Source organism: Anabrus simplex, chromosome 1, assembly GCF_040414725.1.
Source record: "Anabrus simplex isolate iqAnaSimp1 chromosome 1, ASM4041472v1, whole genome shotgun sequence".
In the NCBI taxonomy this organism is placed as follows: Eukaryota; Metazoa; Arthropoda; class Insecta; order Orthoptera; family Tettigoniidae; genus Anabrus; species Anabrus simplex.
In genome coordinates this window covers 1,084,142,466-1,084,162,537 of record NC_090265.1, presented here as the reverse complement: position 1 = coordinate 1,084,162,537, position 20,072 = coordinate 1,084,142,466, and the positions used below count along the sequence as shown (strand labels likewise).

Sequence of the window (20,072 nt, the reverse complement as noted above, 5' to 3'; positions counted from 1 at the left end):
ACAAAACGGAGTAAAGTAGAGAGTTGTGACTTATTAATAATATCGGACGGACGTTTCGTCCAACATTATTGCCACAAAAGTTACTTGTTTAAGCTCCTACTTTATTCTTCTCACAATTACTGAACTTATTTCTGCTATTAAATCATTTTTGATTGTAGACGACGTCCCTCTAAAAATGGTGGAGTCTTTCAGATGAGCTGCCAGAAGAGGATCATATTCACTTATAATTTGTAGAAGTTCGATGTAATTCCCTCTGTTTACGGAAGTTGCAGACTCATCATATCCGCGAAATGGTAGTTCTTGTTTTGCGAAAAAAAAAACACACTGCATCGATCAGTCGTTTAAGTATGTCACGATTTTTCTTTACATTTTCGTTATGAAGTTGGTCACTGATGCATTTCTGTTCATCCAGCTGGTGGTCGATCCTTGTACGCCCAAAGCTATTTAACTCCAAGAAACACTTCATATGGTTTGCAGATTTCTCATGTCTTTTAATGGACAGTGTCAAGGTGTTCAAACAGTCAAAGCCTCTTTTACACCATACACCGTTATCAGCAGAAAATAGTAAACACGGCCAGCAAAACAGTCTATTCAGTTTCTTGGACCCTGTCAACCATGTCTGTTTTCTCTTGGATAGTCCTCCGAGAAAATGGATTTGATAATAAGCTGTCAATAATGCACGGTTTGGAACCCATTGCAGCACGTCAAATCATTCAGAACTTACAGTACACTACTCACTGACACAACACACTAGACCTGTAGCTCTCAGTCCAGAGCTTCCAACTACACATTACAAACGTGACAGCTTGCAACCGGCCTTGGAGAGAAGAAACCTGCGCGCGCATACATTTCTCGCTGCGTCGACAGCTCCGCTGAAGCTCTTAAGACACGAGCAAGCCTCGCTGGACTCGCCAAGATATATGCAATATGCGATTTGTATAATGCAGATCTATTACAGATACGGTAGGCCTACATATTGTAATTTTTTAACTCGTCGCCTGCTTTAGAAATATATTGCGCAGCAAGCGTAGCATGCTCGGAGAAATCGCCCCTGGTTTCTTTCGTGTGTGATATGCACTTAACAGGTATTCAAATGTGTACATGGTTTTTAATAGTCGGTCAAAAAACTGAAATCTGTCATTAAATATTACGAATAAGTTTTCTTAGGTTTCTCAAAGATGATCCCCTTTTTCATCGTTAAAAGTTTTATGTCATACTAGTAATTACCCGCGGCTTCGCTCGCGTGGATTTCGTAATTTGATCAAAGAAATCGTTCCTCGGCATTGTACCAAGATATTATCTGAAAATCCCTAAAGTATAAAAACTCGCCTGAAAAGTGAGTTACATTTGCCCCAGGAATTCTTTGTAAACCATGTTTGTGGTATTACCATTTGGGGCTAAGACGACGATATGACATAGAACTGTACATGTGAGAAACAGTCTTCTCTCAAGTCGAAAAAATAAATATGTGTGTCTTTATTTTTACAGGAGATTCCAAATACCCATTCCCACATCTGTAACATCTTCAGTTTTGAGTTATACATAAGTATCCCTATAAAATAAATTCAACCCCTTGATCAGTACTTCCCCCACCTGATCTAAGTGTATTTTCCGAACACGAAAATGCATGTATATTTTTAAAGGAGATTCCAAATAACAATTGTTTCGCCTGTAACATCTTCAGTTTTTAAGATATATGTTTCCCCATAATAACAATTCTACAATTTTTCCCTTCTTTTCACCCCCTGTTAAGTGCCTTCTCCAAAACAAAAACGTACAGGTTCCTGTATTTTTAAAGGACCTTCCAAATACCAAGTTTCTTGTCTCTAAAATATGTTTTTGACATTTAATGTAGATATGCCGGCACTCATTTTAAAAATTCACCCGCTTTTCCAAATCTTTTCAGCCCCGGAACTGGATTTTCCGAAAAACAAAAAGTACGTGTTTCATTATTTTCATTATTTTTAAAGGAGATTCCAGACACCAGTTTTCATGCCTGTACGTCTGTAACACCTTCAATTTTTGAGATAAATGTATCCTCATACGAATAATTCAACTTCTTCTTCTTCTTCACTTCTTTCCAACCCTCTCCGCCTTAAGTGTACTTTCCGAAAAAAAATCGTGTTTTTATTTTGAAAGGAAATTCAAAATACCAACTTTCACGTCTATAACAGCTTCAGTTTTTAAGATAAAGTATCCTCATACACATATTTCAACTCCTTATTTACCTATTTTCAACCCCACACCCCTTAGGTCGATTTTCCGAAAAAATGAATGCGTGTTTCTTCATTTTTAGAGGAGATTCCAAATACTAATTTTCACGTCTATAACATCTTCAGTTTTTGACACATAAGTATACTCATAAAAGTAATTCAACTCCATTTTCACCCAATTCTCACCCGTCAAATTGATTCCCCCTCCCCAAAAGTATGCGTTTCTTCATTTTTAAAAGAGATTCCAAATACCAATTTTCACGTCTTTAACATTTAGTTTTTGAGATATAAGTAACCTCACACAAAGGACTCAACTAATTTTTCAATTCATTCACCCCCTTTAAGTGGATTTTCCAAAGACAACACGTGTTTCTTTACTTTGAAAGAAGATTTCAAATACAAATGTTCAAGCCTCTAACATGTTCACTTTTTGAGATATAACTATCCTCATAAAAAGAATTCAACACCCTTTTCACCCAAGCCCGTTAATTTGAATCCCCCTACAAAAATGCGTGTTTCTTTATTTTTTAAGGTGATTCCAAATACAAATTTTCACGTGTGTAACCTTAAGTTTTTGAGATATAAGTATCTTCATTAAAGGAATTAAATTTTTCAGTTCCTTTCACCCTCCCCCTTAAGTGAATTTTCCGAAAACAAAAAAATACTTGTTTCTTTATTTATAAAGGAGCTTCCAAATGCCAATTATCAATTTTGAGATATATGTATCCTCATAAAAAGGAATTAAACTCCTTTTTCACCGCCCCCGCCCGAAGTTGAATTCTCACCCCCTCAAAATGCGTATTTCTTTATTTTTAAAGGAGATTTCAAATACATCGGTAACATCTTTAGGTTTGGGATATAAGTATCCTCATACAAATAATTCAAGTAATTTTTCATGAATTCACCCCCCCCCCCCCTTAAGTGGATTTTCCAAAGACAAAAGATTACTTGTTTCTTTACTTTGAAATAAAATACCAAATACAAATTCTCATGTCTGTAACATCTTCAGTTTTTGAAATAGATGTATCCTCATGAAAAGAATTCAACTCCTTTTTCACTCCACTCCCGCCCGTTAAGTTGGTTTCGCCCCACCTAAAATATGCGTGTTTATTTTTAAAGGAGATTCCAAATACCAATTTCCACGTCTGTAACCTTCAGTTTTGAGATATAAGTTTCTTCAAAAAACAATTTTTTTTACTTCCTTTCACACTCCACATTCAAGTGAATTTTCCAAAAACGAACAGTACCCGTTTCTTAAAAGATCTTCCAAATACCAATTAGCACGAATGTCACATCTTCAGTTTTTGAGATTTATTTATCAACGTAAAAGGAATTCATTTCCGTTTTCATCCCCCCCACCACCAAGTTGATCCCCCCCCCCAATGCGTGTCTCTTTATTTTCAAAGGAGATTCCAAACATCAGTTTTCACGTTTGTAACACCTTTAGATTTGTTGGTGTATATATACATTCTCGTACAAATAATTCAACTAATATTTCAATTCTTTCACCTCCGCCCCCCCCCCCGGGGGTTAAGAGTTCTTCACGAAAACCAAAGAATGCATGTTTCCTTGTTTTTAAAGGAGATTCCAAATACCGATGTTCACGTCTGCAACATGTTAAGTTTCTGCAATATACTGTAGATACGCTAATTTAAACATTTCATCCCCTTTTTCGGTGTCCCTTAACTGGATTTTCCGAAAAAATATTTATATTTCTTTACTTTTACAGGAATTTCCAAATACGAGTTTTAAAATCTATAATATGTTACGTGTCTGAGATAATTTGCAGATATAGTCTTTTTAAAAATTCACCCCATTTTTAACTCCTGTTCACCCCTCTTCTTCGGATTATCCAGAAACGCAAAAATACGTGTATCTTTATTTTCAAAGGAGATTCCAAGTTTCAATTTTCATGTCTGTAACATCTTCAGTTTTTGAGATATAAGTCTCCACATAAAAGGTGTTCAACCAGTTTTCCCCCTTTTTCACCCCCTCAATGGGATTTTCCGAAAATAAAAGTACGTGTTTCTTTTTTTTTTAAAAAAAGGAGATTCCAAATACCGATTTTTACGTCTGTAAACTTTTAAGTTTTTGAGATATAGATATTCTCATCTTAAAAATTCACCCCTCTTATCACCCCCTTAGCGACGGAATATCCAAAAATCCTCTCTTATCGAGCACCTACGTATCAATATGAATGTATCCCCAAAATTTCATTTCTTTATGTCCAGTAGTTTTGGCTCGGCGATGATGAATCAGTCAGTCAGTCAGGACAAGTTATTTTATATATATAGATTTTTGGGTTATATTGCAGCTTTTCCAATCATTTGTGCTTAATATAGATATGATTTAAAACCGTTTATATTTGTCTCACTTCACATTAAATCAGAAAATCAAAATGGGTCTCACAGACCCAACGTTACCGTTGATGAACGTTTTATTCACATTACCTCTGTAGGGTTCATAAATAATAATTTTATTATTTTTATTGCTTGGTAACAAACAACGTTTTCGCCATTCAGGGATTTTCCATAAGACAAAGCCTACTGAGCACTTGTGATTTCATAATTAAAAATTACTTTGTAGTTGCTGTCTGTTTTCGAGATTCCATGGTCTTCATCATTGAACATACATACCTGGCAACCCTTCCGATTTGCAACCAGACTAAGCCAGGATTGAACCTGCTGTTTTCGGAGACGCCGAGGTGCTAGATTTTGTCCCTCAGGAGTATTACCGAGTACCTTAAAATACTACCGGACTAAGCCAGTATCGAACCTGCTATGTTAACAACACAAGACGCTAAGGTACCGGAATTTTGTCCCTCAGAAGTTCTTTGTAAATCTACCATGCACCTTCAGTCTGAGCCAGGATGGAACCTGCTATGTTAGAAGGCCAGCGCCTAAACCGTCTGAGCTACTCAGCCCGGCCTGGTAAGAAACACTTTCGAGTCTAAAGTCTTTCTAGGGCTCTCTGCTGCTGCTGTTACTTATTGTACAGTTTGTAAGCGTGCGATAGACTTCGTACCGGGCGAAACTTGCTGATGCACTACATTCTTGCGAGTGTGCGCTCGCGCTGGCCGACTCTTGCAGCAGCTTGAAGCTCACTCTAATAAATATTCATACAACGTATCTGTAAAGCACACACCCACGATATTTTTCTTGCCCCGGGGACTTACGCATCTCTAACCCGGCGCCGGAACACCAGGGTCTGCTCAAGTCCTCATTCGAAACCCGAGGAGAATGAGGTTTAGTGCTATAAAGATGGCAGCACGATACTTTGTTGATTAAAGATGACCGCTGTCAGATGTCAAAAAGCACGTGGGTTTGTTTCCAAACAAGAGCACGTGGATTTTTTCAGATTGTCCGCCACTACATTTCAAAGGTAGTAGCTAAAGATGGCAGCACAATGCTATGTTGATTAAAGATGGCCGCTGTCAGCTGTCAAAAAGCATGTGGGTTTGTAAAGCACGTGGAATTTTTCAAATTGCTCGCCACTACATTTCTAAGGTAGTAGCTAAAGATGGCAGCACTGAGGTTAGCGATGAAATGTGGCGGATGACAGTGCCCGCCACCACATTTCAAAGATAGTAGCTAAAGATGGCAGCACTGAGGTTAGCGATGCAAGATGGCAGATGGAAGCAGTCAAGAAGCACGTGGGTTTTAAATTACCCACCACCAGGTTGAGGTTTAGTACTGTAAAGAGGGCAGCATTGAGGTTAGCGATGCAAGATGGCGGATGATAGCTGTCAAAAAGCACGTGGATTTCAAATTACCGACCACCAGGTTGAGGTTTAGTACCGTAAAGAGGGCAGCACTGAGGTTAGCGATGCAAGATGGCGGATGACAACTGTCAAAAAAGCACGTGGCTGTAAAAAGCACGTGTAGAATTTTTCAAATTGCCCTCTACCACGTGACTAAGTTGGCAACTATGAGGTTTAGCCCCGTCAAGATAGCGGCACTGAGGTTAGCGATGCAAGATGGCGGACGACAGCTGTCAAAAAGCACGTGGCTTTGTTTACAAACAAGAGCACGTGGCTTGCGGTGGAGGGACCTGCGGTGGCGGAAGCCTCTCCCGAGAGCCTGTGGAGGTGGAGACGGTGGATGCTTCTGCTGAGGGGCCTTCGGTGGCGATGGCGGCGGAGGCCTCTGCGGAGGGCGCGAGGTGGAGGTGGTTCCAGAACCATCCACTTATACTACTATTATATAATTTTTCTCAGGTACAGAAACAAAATAGAATTCATAAAAAGAAACACCAAAAAAGGTCTACATATGCCGAGTAAAAGGCAACAAAGTATGTATACAAAGATGACTTAAATGGCACTTGAAATAATAAATATAAAGGTAATCACACTATATTCACAAAATGAGCACATACTTGTTTCATAATGTCCACTACAGCTCTTTAATTCCACTGAGTCCTCCGTCATCACTTCTGTCGTCCTCACCGGATGACGTGTAATCGGCTCCCAGCTGGATCGCAAAGGACTCCATAACGTCTTCAAAATGTTCCTCATCCCTCATGAAGTCTTTTCCCACCTTCTTTGTGTGTTCACATTTACGCCTCCAGTCTTCGGCGGATATTGACGCGAATTTCTCTCTAACGAGTTTCCCTACGTCGTCAGTAGTGAAGGTGACGTTGTGAGAAGCTACCCAGCCCTTCACTTTTGCCCACATTATTTCAATACTGTTTAATTCAGGGTGATATGGGGGCAGTCGAAGGACCGCGTGTCCGTGTTGTTCCATGAGTTCATCTAGGACGTAGGTTTTTTGTGCCGGCTTGTGCAGTTTGATAACCTCATAAAGCTCGTGTTTCTACATCGTCTCACGGCGTGGAATGTTCTTATTCACTAGCCAAGAGATCATCGTCACTTTACGTGAGCTGGTGGTTGGAGCACGATCGACTTTCCTTGTTGTGATATGACGCTAGTCTATCACGAGAACTCTGCGAGGTGGAAAATTAGGAATAAGCATATCTTTCACCCACTTAAAGAAAAAACATTGTCACTATTCATGTCATCGTGGTAGTCGCCACTCATGCTGCCAGACTTCCAGATTAGCAGACAGTTCTCGATGAAACCCATTTCACCGCTAGCATGTACAACTATAAGTCTTTTCCTTTTGACATGGGCGCTGATATACCGGATATTGAATTATCTGATCAGCCTTTGCTGGATACATGGGACTATGTATATAGATTTCATCCGTGTGCACTATAGGTCTATCCTCCGCCCGATACTGGGCAATTTTTTCAAATAAACAAATCTTTTGTACCGTATTTTATGTTATGTTTTTCCATTAGGATGCGCTTGTTAGTGTTAGTTTTTTCAATGATATCCTAATGATCGAAGGATTCGCTTGACACTAGTATTGGATCCTTTGAACTTTAAGTCCCTATCTAACTTTGCACGGATTTTTGAAACTGTAGGTAATTATTTTTCATCTAAACAAAAATTATTAACAATAAGACGTACGGCACCTTGGTCAATGTCGTCCAGTCCAGTGATATTCTTTGTGTGCATTCTGTTTTTGGTTGGTGTTTCAAACAGTCTTTCCGTAGGTTTTCCTAATTCTATCGCTTTTCATCTTTCGCTCTTAATCCGTGCCACAGAAATTTCTGACACTTCAACAGCTTCTGCTACTCTTTCCTGCACTTTATTACAATCTGTCACGAACTGTTCTTCCATTGCCTCCAAAATTGCTACACGAGTCTGACTCTTTAGCACCTTGCGATGCAGGCTAATTTTAATGCCTTCCATACTGTCACAGATAGGCCTAACGTATACCACCAATAACCACAGTTAGGCCTACTACACAACGAGAAATTAGAAAGCAGCGCGCGACAGCTGAGTGTAAACTTATGCACTGAACTGTCTTTGTAGCAGGAGCTTTGTTAGGAGAGGATGCGCTACGCGGGATAGTCCAAAGTGCGCATGCGCTCCCAGACGTCTTCCTAGCTGGCGCCCGATCTCTATAAACAACCAAAGGCCAACATATACGATATAGTATCACAAGTAAACACGCTAATTCCTTTAAATACCGCGCGAGTCGTGTAAACACTGTATGTAGAAACGCCGGTCAGCTGCGCGTTTTTTTTCCACTTCTTCCACAGTCCACAGCGGATTCTCATTTCGTAGGCTACTGTAAACGTTCATGCCCTCCCTCCTCCTTTCCCACGTTTATTAGCTTTAAAGTATTTCACTTGTAACTCAAGCGTCACCCACGGGTTGCTCACGGGTGACAGCCATTATGAATATTGAGCATGCTATTGCAGCCAATACTACCAACAGCTTTCTTGGATCCATCTTCAGCGCCGTAAAAATTATGCGAACTAAACAGCAATGGAATGAACTCGAACAAAGCTTAAAAGTACACAATGTAATATGATATCAAACTCATGTTAAATAATTACTTATTTTGCTACATACATCGCCGAGAACAATAACTATGCACAGCCATCTACGTATGAAATATTACAGTTGGTAACGAACCAGAATAACAACTTGTGAAATATTTTCCATATTTTTACAACACAAAAATTTTTAATGTGGCAAGTCAGTTCACCAGAATATCTAACCAAACTGATGGAAGCTCCTGACTGCATCTACAAGCAACAAACGTAGGGACTATTTACATCTGCGGAAGCCTCTTCACTGACCAGAAGTCTGGCTAACATCAAAGGGACCGCTTAGGTCTTGAGTTGACTCTCAGTATAGCTCGTTGGGAGTGACGGATCTCATTGACAATGCAAACGTAACGTAACGTAAACTTAAAATTAACGTTAAGTTAGAAGTTTGCGGCCGTGTTATCTAATGGAACCATTCACAATGCGCCGACGTAAACTTAACTGCGAGTCCGTAAAATTAAGGGATTGCCAACTCCAAGCTTTTGCTGTTAATTTTACGTTAAATTCTAGAACCAGCCAATCACAGCAGACGTAAACATTTTATTTTGCGTGCGATATAATTACTTCTTTCGACGAAACACTTGTAATTCTCTTTCAAAGCAAGCCGTGTTTGTATGATGAAAGCAAAAAGAATTACAAAGACGCTGTATCAAAAGATAATACGTGATAATATATATGTTGTAGGAATTAAATCTGACGGTAAATGGGAAACAGACAAGTTCGCAGCGCTGGAGACCGGACGAGTGACAATCAATTTTTCCTGTATATTTCTTAACATTATGACAGACTGCTACGTAGTTTACGAAAACGATATCATATAAGAACATCTCATCGGAGTGTGATAGACAGGCGAAGATGTTGACAAAGGAGACCTTACACTTATTTTGAATAGAGATGGGGACACAGATCGTAAGATAGTGTCAAACAGTTCTAGTTTCACCCGCATGTACAAAACGAACTGATAAGGGTCATTTCTTGCACTAGATTACCGAAATCGCCCTTAGATAACCTTCTTTGATTCGAAGGATGAGACCATCTTCTGCGCCGTTGTTTACTTCGCCTTTTCAAATACACAGCTCCCAAAAGCAAACCAAGAAATGTTCGAAGTAATATTGCTGCTGATTCCATCATGTTATTAGTATTTTAAAATATATAACTGCTATGTAGCTTAAAACCGGACTTCCGTGCTAATAACATGGTGATGTTTTGATTGGCTGCTGTGTACTCTTTACGTTCATGGTACGTTCCTCCATTGTGAATACCACAAATTTTACGTTAATTTTACTATTAGGTTTAGACCCATTCACAATTCAAACGTAACGTAAACGTTAGCTTAGAAGTTAGCAGCCATGTTATCTAACGGAACCATTCACAATGCGCCGACGTAAACTTATTTATTTATCCGTGTCCGAAATCACTACAATATATTTACAACTACTCTATTTACACTTTGTCTCTCCAGTTTTCAACTGTCGAGATGGCACATTCATTGGCTTCCACCAAATCCTTCATACTACATGGCTTAGGCAGATTTCTACAGATGAGAAGGTGTCCATGATCTTGCTTTTCACCACACTCACACGAATCTTGATCACCATACTCCCACCTTTTCAGGTTGGTTTTACAACGTGTCACTCCAGATCTTAATCTGTTAAGTGTCTTCCAATATCCGTACTGAAGATGATGTCCTGCAGCTGGCTTCTCTATCACGTCCCATAATCCTACAGGCGACTTCCTTCTCCAGAGTTTCTTTCGCCGAGATTCGGGTGATGATGGGATTGACGTTGTTGTTTGTAGGAAGCTCTTCCTCGATTTCAATCTTGATGGGTGGGCGTGAAGTCCAAACATTGGATGTCTTGGATCTGTTTCTTGCTTCTTCTTCTTCTTCTCAATCACTGCTCCAACTTGTCTCCTAACATCTGGAGGTGCTACTCTCATAAGTGGAAAGATCTTATTAACAGGAGTTGGTCGTAAGCAGCCTGTAACAATGCGACCTGTCTCATGGAGAGCAACATCCACTTGGTTTGTATGAGCGAAATTCCTCCAAACTGGAGCAGCATACTCTGCAGCAGAGAAACACAGGGCAAGAGTAGATATATTAGGCTGTGCTCCCCATGTTGTGTGTGTGAGTTTGCGAATGCGATTATTCCTGCTGCATAGCTTCTGTTTGGTATCTATACAGTGCTGTCTATAAGTTAGGGCACGGTCCAACTTTACCCCTAGATATTTGGGTTGATCACAATGGTTTAATTGGTGTTCTTTCCAGGTCACATTCAACTCCTTTCTTGCTTTCTTGTTGCGCAGTTGGAATGCACATACCTGAGTTTTCTCCGGATTGGGTTTCAGGTGGTTCTCATCATAGTAGACTGCTAGTTCTTCAAGAGCAGATGTCAGTTTTAATTCTGCTTCTTCAGTAGAGACAATACGCGAGAGTTGCGGATTTAGCCTTGTTAAAATGGGAGACAATTCGACGGTGGCGCTCCTAGTGACTTGACCTGAAAAATCGCGCTTTCAAATATCAATGGAAATGCATACATGAAAATGGATAAAAAAATTATGTCTAGAAAGAAAGTATTATTGAGATATTAACTTCGAAGTTGGTAAAACAATTCTGGATAAATGAATGAAGAATTATTTAAAAGGTTATTATTTAAAGACTGAAATTAGACATATAAACAAGATGTGAAATGGACTGCTGTGAAATGGCTTGATCTTTCATTTATGCATTACTTTTTTTGCTTTAGCATTCCTACCTGAACTTTTACGGTTAGATTTGTCTTTTTTCTCATTTAAAAAACATTGTATCATCACATTAAGACACTTGTCAATAAAAAATATCGGCACATTCCTTACACATATGATGCAATGAATTAACATTTAAAAGCTGGACAATTTTCCTCTTAACATGAAGCCTACTAACAGAAATAAAATCTATAAAATCCCGGCTTTAATCTGAGAAGGGGGATGAAAGAAACAAAAGTATGAAAATGTTTTCGATAGTGGTGCTTTGAGGAATATTTACGTACAATTAAAGTAAAAATGTAACATACCCTTGGCTGTATAGTCGAGGATTTCTAAAGTCTCTGGCCTGGAAATGATCTGAACAGATCTTATAATTCTTATATAAGCGTAACCTACAACACATCGGTATTGAAGGTTAACTGCTGCACGATACAATAAAATATGCGTATTATATTTTAAGCCAGTTAAAATATGGGTCGAGCAGGTCAGAAGATTATGAAGTACTATAAAAATCTCTTTGTCACTGGAAGAATATATATGCAAACACAATATTTTTTACATTTTCTTGTCACGAGAGAAGCGAAAGAAAGACCGCGCATTCTTCTCTACTTCATAGTTACTGCAGCCAAACATAACACATACCTTTCCCCTCATGTTGAGAGGAGATATCAAGGAATGACACGCGCTACTATTTAATTATGTCAACTCACTGAAAACGCATAAATAACACCAAAAACTTCACACACAAATGCACGTGCTCTTATGACAGAATCAGTAGTTCTCAGGTCTACCCGCTAGAGAGAGCTCTAATAGCTGTCCCTCGATATCTCGCTGAGTGTTGCGTGTTGTCTCTAGTGTATTTGACTTAACTGCGAGTCCGTAAAATTAAGAGATTGCGAACTCCAAGCTCTTGCGGTAATTTTACGTTAGGTTTAAGAGCCAGCCAGACAGAGCAGATGCAAACATTGTATTTTGATCGCGATATAATGACTTCTTTCGACGAAACATTTGTAATTCTCTTTCAAAATAATATTTGTGTGTATGTATGATAAAAGGAAAAAGAATTACATAGACGCTGTACCGAAAAAGAATACGTGGAAATAAATATGCTGTAGCCAGTGGCGTATGCTGGGATCAATACGTGGGCTACCACTAGACTTACGTTACCCCTTTTCCATGGTTGGTTTAGTGAACGTCAAGCCTTCGGCGTTTTGAGCTGCAGCCAATAGCCAACGGAGAAGCCTGCTGTGTTGTCAAGGCTGCTTCACAAGCTACTGCCTGGCCTCTGCTACTGCCAATGCTCAACCCCTGATCAGTGGAGGTGGTAGCCGAAGGTTTAGCAAATTAAAGTCCAACTTTGTGGCTAAATGGATAGAATGGTTGCCTTTGGTCCGATGGCCCCTGTTCAATTGTCAGGATCCACCCCTCATGGTGTTAATTCCCCTTGCTTGGAGATTGGGTGTTTATGACGTCTTCGCCATTCATTTTATCCTCATTAGGTCGCCACCAAGCCTACACAGATACCATGAACTATTATTATTATTATTATTATTATTATTATTATTATTATTATTATTATTATTATTATTATTATTATTATTATAATTAAGTAAAAACGTTGATTTTAAGCGGTCGCACACATCGTTCATTGGTTAATTAGCTTCCTCGGGAGATCAGTGGTAGTGTCAGACCAATGATCACGGGTTCGATTCCAGCCAACAAAAGAGAACACTAAACCTGAAAGATTGCACTTCATTTTTTCTTGCTAGAGGCCTTATATCGCACCGACACAGATAGGTCTTATGGCGACGATGGGATAGGAAAGGCCTAGGAGTTGGGAAGACGCAGCCGTGGCCTCAATTAACGTACAGCCCCAGCATTTGCCTGGTGTGAAAATGGGAAACCACGGAAAACCATATTCAGGGATACCGACAGTGGGATTCGAACCTACTATCTCCCGGATGAAAGTTCACAATCACGCGCCCCTAACCGCACAGCCAACTCGCCCGGTGCGTTTTACTTTAACAGATCTACCAAGAAAATAAAACCTATATTGCTCCTATAACATCAGCCTTGCGGTGTCTTCTTGCAAGGATGTAGAAGAACACGGGAATGATATACCAGCACTCTGTTATCTGTATAATTGCGTCGGAAGTGTGAGGTGAGGAATTATGTACGATGAGTAACGCATGGTTGATACTTAGCAGTGGCGATCTGACGGACCGATGCCTAGCACAGCTATCACCCCGGTACCCGCTCCTGTTCGATATACAACAGCAAGCTGCTTGGGGCGAGTCGAGGAAAGAGGGGCGAGAGTCTAGGCTGCAATATCAGTCTCCGATGCCTTGCTCGCAGAAATGCGTGCGACGTTTTATCTCACTGCTTTCAAGTTTTTAAAAATGGAACAATATGTTAGATGCGTACATTATAATGTGCTTTAGACTTCTATCATTCTCAATTGAGGTTTGGGCTTCACTGATAGCCTTCGTAGGCCTTAGTATACGCCACTGACTGTAGCAGTGAAACCTAACGGTAACTGGCGGAGACAAGCTCGTAGCGCTGGCGAGCGGACGAGAAACAATCCCTGTCATAGATAAAACAATGTCCCTGTATATATATTTCTTAATATTATGACGGACTACTAGTTTACGAAAATGATATCATCCAAACATCTCATCGAAGTGTGATAGCTAGGCGCATAGATCTCGGTGGAGACCTTACACTTCTTTTTATTAGGAAAGGGGAATCAAATCGTAGGATAGTGTCAAACAGTTCAGGTTTCATCCGCATGGAGAAAACGAACTGCTGAGGGTCATTGCTCACAATTTACGTCGTTAAGTTTACAGTTACGTTGCATTGTGAATGGGGCCTATTTCTCTTACATGATCCTTGCCCTCCATTATTGGAGTAAACCGCGGCCCATTTCCTTTAGGTGGTGTCACGCGTCATCATCTGCACCAAAACAATCCACGGCTGAACGACTGAGGCGGACATTTTGTATAGACAACTGTGTCACATCTGTCAATTCAGAAGACGAGCTATTTAAGAATTTATTGAAAAGGCTACTCAGATAATGGCTGGATTAAAGCGGGGGAAAATACTAATTTCAAACATTTAGATATAGGTATAAGATCGTCATCTCTACTCGGGCTCTTCTGGGATAAAATGGAAGATTCGCTCTTTTGTGATGAAAGTGGAATTAGCAAACCTCAAGGTGTAATTACATGAAGAATCTCGTTGTCTACTGCACTACGAGTGTTTGACCCCATAGGTTTTAGCTAGTCAGTCACCCTTTGTCCGAAGCTTCTGCTACAATTTATGTTGGAACAGTAATGGAACTATCCGTTTCATTCTTTCCCTGAATTCTCAACCGTATATTTAAAGATGCAATTAACGTTTACTGGATTCACAATAGTAACATTCGTCTTCTTTCCAAAACTTCACACATTATGCACAGCCTTTTTGATTCACATCAACATCGTTGCTTGTCCAGACGCATTATTGTCTTTGTCAGTACGCTATTCTTTGCCCGGCACATCAACTGTTCACTGGAAGGCCGGGTGAGAGTTGTTTCACGTGTGTTGTGTTTTTATAGGTTAGGGCAGAATGAGGTTCAGTGCGGTGTGGTGACATATTCATATAGTTTGAAAGTTGCCTGTTGATTATTTTAGGGAAATATGGGTAGAAAATTGAAGACTGATGGTGAGATTAAACCTAAGAAAGGTCCTGGCCGCAAGGCAAAGAAACAGAAGGACCCTGACTTCTCGGGGACTTTAGCATGTGAGTTAAATTTATGGAACTTTAGGTTATGTTTTCCTTAACAATCCGTGTATTTCTCTATCTACACTATCCCTTTTACTTTCAGCTCTGTCATTTAAGCCACATTTATATTAAACGTGTTTAGAATTTTGGTTATCAATGAAATATATTAAATATGTTTATTTAGCGACATTAGTATCATGCAAAGGACCTCCGTGGCTCAGGCGGCAGCGCGCCGGCCTCTCACCGCTGGGTTCCGTGGTTCAAATCACGGTCACTCCATGTGATATTTGTGCTGGATGAAGCGGGGACGGGACAGGTTTTTCTCCGGGTTCTCCGGTTTTCCCTGTCTTATTTTTCATTCCAGCAACACTCTCCAGTATCATTTCATTTCTTCTGTCATTCATTAATCATTGCCCCAGAGGAGTACGACAGGCTTCGGCAGCCGCCACAATTCCTATCCTCGCCACTAGATGGGGGCTTCATTCGTTCCATTCCTAACCAGGTCACCGAGCTCGATAGCTGCAGTCGCTTAAGTGCGCCCAGTATCCAGTAATCGGGAGATAGTGGGTTCGAGCCCCACTGTCGGCAGCCCTGAAGATGGTTTTCCTTGGTTTCCCATTTTCACACCAGGCAAATGCCGGGACTGTACCTTAATTAAGGCCACGGCCGCTTCCTTCCACTTCCTAGGCCTTTCCTATCCCATCGTCGCCGTAAGACATATCTGTGTCGGTGCGACGTGAAGCAAAATAGCAAACCTAACCAGGTCGAATGACTGGAAACAGGCTGTTGACTTTCATTCATTAGTATCATACAGTCCCGTACCTGTTATGGTCGTTAGTGATAAGTTGAATAGGCCTATAGCAATTGCTAGTAGAGTTATTTATCTGTCTGACATTGCATTGCAGGTCTCATTCCTCAATAATTTTTATGTTTTTAATGGCTGTTCCTTAATAAAATGAAATGTCAATTTCTGTCTTTTGCAATTTGGGCAAAAGTTCAGAACAGGTTGCATTTTCCAGGGCACGCATCTAGACGCGATTGCACTGTCATTTGTTTCTCGCTCGCGTCTCGTGAAGGGCTTGATCGTGCGGTGGACAGAGCTGCCAACTGTTCATATAACGAACTATACTAGACTTAACTAAAGTTGGCATCTGACAGGTAAGGTTGGAGGGAGGAGCACTGCACATGCCATTTCACGATGTTGCCACATTCCAGCATTCATTTCTACATGCTCTTACCCCTCGCTTCTGGCTCACTTGTTCCCTCCTTCATTCTGACCGCTGTGATCTGTTGTAGACTACCTGGCCAGGCGGTGTCGTCCCATTTGCGATCACTCTTATACAAACAATCAGGTTCTTATCAGTGTCATACAAACAGTGAGGTTGCTGTGAGGGAAATCCTTACTGCAGGATTGGTACAGGAAGACATCCCTCAAGTAACTGGCGGAACTGGGAATCTTACGAATCGTATGTTGAAAGTCATTAAATTACTTATATTTACCGTTTGAGACTGATGCGTTTATATCGGGACTGACAGGGTATAAACAGGACTCAAATAAACCTTTTGTTTGCCGAGCTGGATAGCTGCAGTTGCTTAAGTGCGGCCAGTATGCAGTATTCGGGAGATAGTGGGTTCGAACCCCACTGTCGGCAGCCCTGAAGATGGTTTTCCGCGGTTTCCCATTTTCACACCAGGCTATACCTTAATTAAGGCCACGGCCGCTTCCTTCCCATTCCTAGCCCTTTCCTGTCCCATCGTTGCTGTAAGACCTATCTGTGTCGGTGCGACGTAAAGCTACTTGCAAAAAAAAACCCTTTTATTTATAGTTACCAGATAGTTGTGGGTGTAAAGGCAGTTAAGTGAGTTTTAAGAAGTAGGACAAAAGATGGGCGTATTAAAACCGCTGAATTTTACACTTTCCGATTTCAAAGCAAAGGATTTTGCTGTAACACTTAACATCTTCGACAGTGCTACCCTTTTTAAAGCAATTGTAGCTCATCTCATACTAACAGTTAACTTACACTTTCCTATACAATAGGGGACAATATTAGTATTAAATGAATGGTTACATGCCTATATCTGAAGAAAATGTCTTCGTAATTGAGAAGAGATGTTGGAGATGGGGTTTGGTGGAGGCATGCAGCTTAATGTCATCCATATAGAGTAGGTGGTTGATTTTGAATAGCTCTTCTCGCTTATTCTTAATGCTAAATCCATACCCACTTGTGTTCAGTAGGTAGGATAGTGGATTTAATGCCATGCAGAACCATAATGGACTCAGTGAGTCCCCTTGGAAGATCCCTCGTCATATTGGTATGGGTCTTGTTGCAACACTGCAGTTTCTTAGAGAAACGTGAAGTGAGGTGTTCCAGTCTGCCATTACCGTCTTCAGGAAGTGAATGATTGAGGGGTCAACTTTATATAGTTCCAGAACATGTATGAGCCAAGTGTGTGGTACTGAATCAAAGGCCTTTTGGTAGTCAATGAAGCACGTGTATAGGTTCCTGGATTTATGGTGTGCTTGTTCCAGGACCACAGTGTCGATAATCAGTTGCTCCTTGCACCCCTTGGTATTCTTCTTGCAACCCTTTTGCTCCTCGGCAATGATGTGGTTTTCCTCGCAGTGTTTCAAAATTCTGTTGGCTATTATAGATGTAAATATCTTATATAGAGTAGATAGACATGTTATAGGCCGATACTTCGCTGGATTTTGCAGATTTTCATCCTTTGGTTTCAGAAATGTGATGCCAGTGCACAGGAAAGCTGGGAATGTTGCTGGGTTGTCAAAAAATTTCTGGAAATATTGAGTCAGAAGGAAATTATTATTATTATTGTTATTATTATTATTATTATTATTAGTATTGTCACATTAATTGCTGTACTGATATGTAGGCCTAACTTAGTCTTAGAGTTATCTGTCCGTAGTATTATTTCTTTTTAGAATTTTGTATGTCCTTTTATGTTTACATTTTTAAATTTTGTTTATAGTGGTTAAGTGTAAGAGAGGGCCGTGAGCCCTAACTTCGCCACAAATGTAAGTCAGGAATAAATAAAAATAAATAAATAATGCTCAAACTGTTCAAATATTCATACTATGACGTTAAGTAAGCAGCTGCTCAAAATATAATCAGCCTTCTTTCCTCTGTCTGTATGTATGTCTACCTCTCAGTCTTGTTTATTCATACCGGGTCAGGATGAGAAGAGATTAATTTATACAGCATGTTTCTACTGCCGGATGCCCTTCCAGGCACCAACCTCAGTTGAGGAGCTAATTAAGGCCAAATGTGTTATGGTGAATGAAATTGGGTAAGGGGTGCCTATAGATCGGAACTATACCGGCATTTGCATGGAAGTGAAAATATCAATCCACAGAAAACTATTCTGAGAAGAGCCGACGGTGGGATTCGAACTCCCTCGAGGAGTATTCATCGTACTTGAAATATAAATTAAAATACAATGATTGCACGTGCATACGTACGTAAATAGTATTTAAAATACAATTAGAAATTTACTATGGTTAATGTTTCTGGGTTACTGTAGTCACGTCCTAGTTCGTGAACCATGGGCAACGGCTGAGTGGCCTAGTAAGTGGTCCTGAGAGTCGGGATACCAGTTGCTATGGAATGGGAGTGGGCATCTCGGACATATTCTGTGTCGTGGCCCTCCTTGTGCTCAGGCGGCTAGGACTGTACAATTCACCGGTGGTCCATAACCCGTTAGAGGAGAGATCCTCACTTGGACTATGTGCAAGTAGGGCAGCATCCTGCTTCATGAATTTACCGAGCTCAGAACACTTTAAGCAAGCCTCGGACCTATGGGAGTAATGGAGTCCCACTCCCATTTGACAGGCGAGGGACTCCTTGGAAACAACTTGGCGAACGAAATGGAATTCGATGGGGAGCTATCAATATTAATGGGGCTTATGGAAGAAAGGAAGGTAGAACTGGCTGAGTCAGCAAAGAGGATGCATCTGGATGTGCTAGGAGTAAGTGATATTCGGGTAAGGGGAGATAATGAGGAAGAGAGAGGAGATTATAAAGTGTACTTGACGGGTATTAGAAAGGGAAGGGCAGAGTCTGGGGTAGGGCTCTTTATCAGGAATACCATTGCACGCAACGTAGTTTCTGTTAGACACGTAAATGAGCGAATGATGTGGGTAGATCTGTCAGTGGGAGGAATTAGGACAAGAATTGTATCCGTGTATTCACCATGTGAGGGTGCAGATGAGGATGAAGTTGACAAGTTTTATGAAGCGACATCGTGGTCAGGGTCAACAGCAAGGATAGAATAGTGCTAATGGGCAATTTCAATGCGAGAGTTGGGAATAGAACTGAAGGATACGAAAGGGTGATTGGTAAATGTGGGGAAGATATGGAAGCTAATGGGAATGGGAAGCGTTTGCTGGACTTCTGTGCTAGTATGGGTTTAGCTGTTACGAATACATTCTTCAAGCATAAGGCTATTCACCGCTACACATGGGAGGCTAGGGATACCAGATCCATAATAGACTATATCTTAACAAACTTTGAATTCAGGAAATCTGTTAGGAATGTACGAGTTTTTCATGGATTTTTCGATGATACAGACCACTATCTGATCTGTAGTGAACTAAGTATCTCTAGGCCCAGGGTAGAGAAAGTGAAATCTGTATGCAAACGAATAAGGGTAGAAAATCTCCAGGATGAGGAAATTAGACAGAAGTACATGAATATGATTAGTGAGAAATTTCAGACAGTAGACAGTAAGCAGGTTCAGGATATAGAAAGCGAATGGGTGGCATACAGGGATGCTGTAGTAGAAACGGCAAGGGAATGCCTAGGAACAACTGTGTGTAGAGATAGAAAAAGGCGAACATCTTGGTGGAACGATGAAGTGAGAGCAGCCTCTAAACGTAAAAAGAAGGCTTATCAGAAATGGCTCCAAACAAGGGCCGAGGCAGACAGGGATTTGTAT

General features: G+C 40.5%; 1 protein-coding gene across 1 annotated transcript in view; it reads left to right on the top strand.

Annotated features, from left to right (window-relative positions):
- The first annotated feature begins 14,911 nt into the window (after positions 1 to 14,911).
- LOC136876264 (uncharacterized) overlaps positions 14,912 to 20,072 on the top strand; it is a 95,815-nt gene continuing 90,654 nt past the window's right edge. Inside the window, exon 1 of the mRNA XM_067150074.2 lies at positions 14,912 to 15,137. Coding sequence (XP_067006175.2) covers positions 15,035 to 15,137 — 103 coding nt within the window. The 5' untranslated portion in view covers positions 14,912 to 15,034. The remainder of the gene's footprint in view (positions 15,138 to 20,072) is intronic.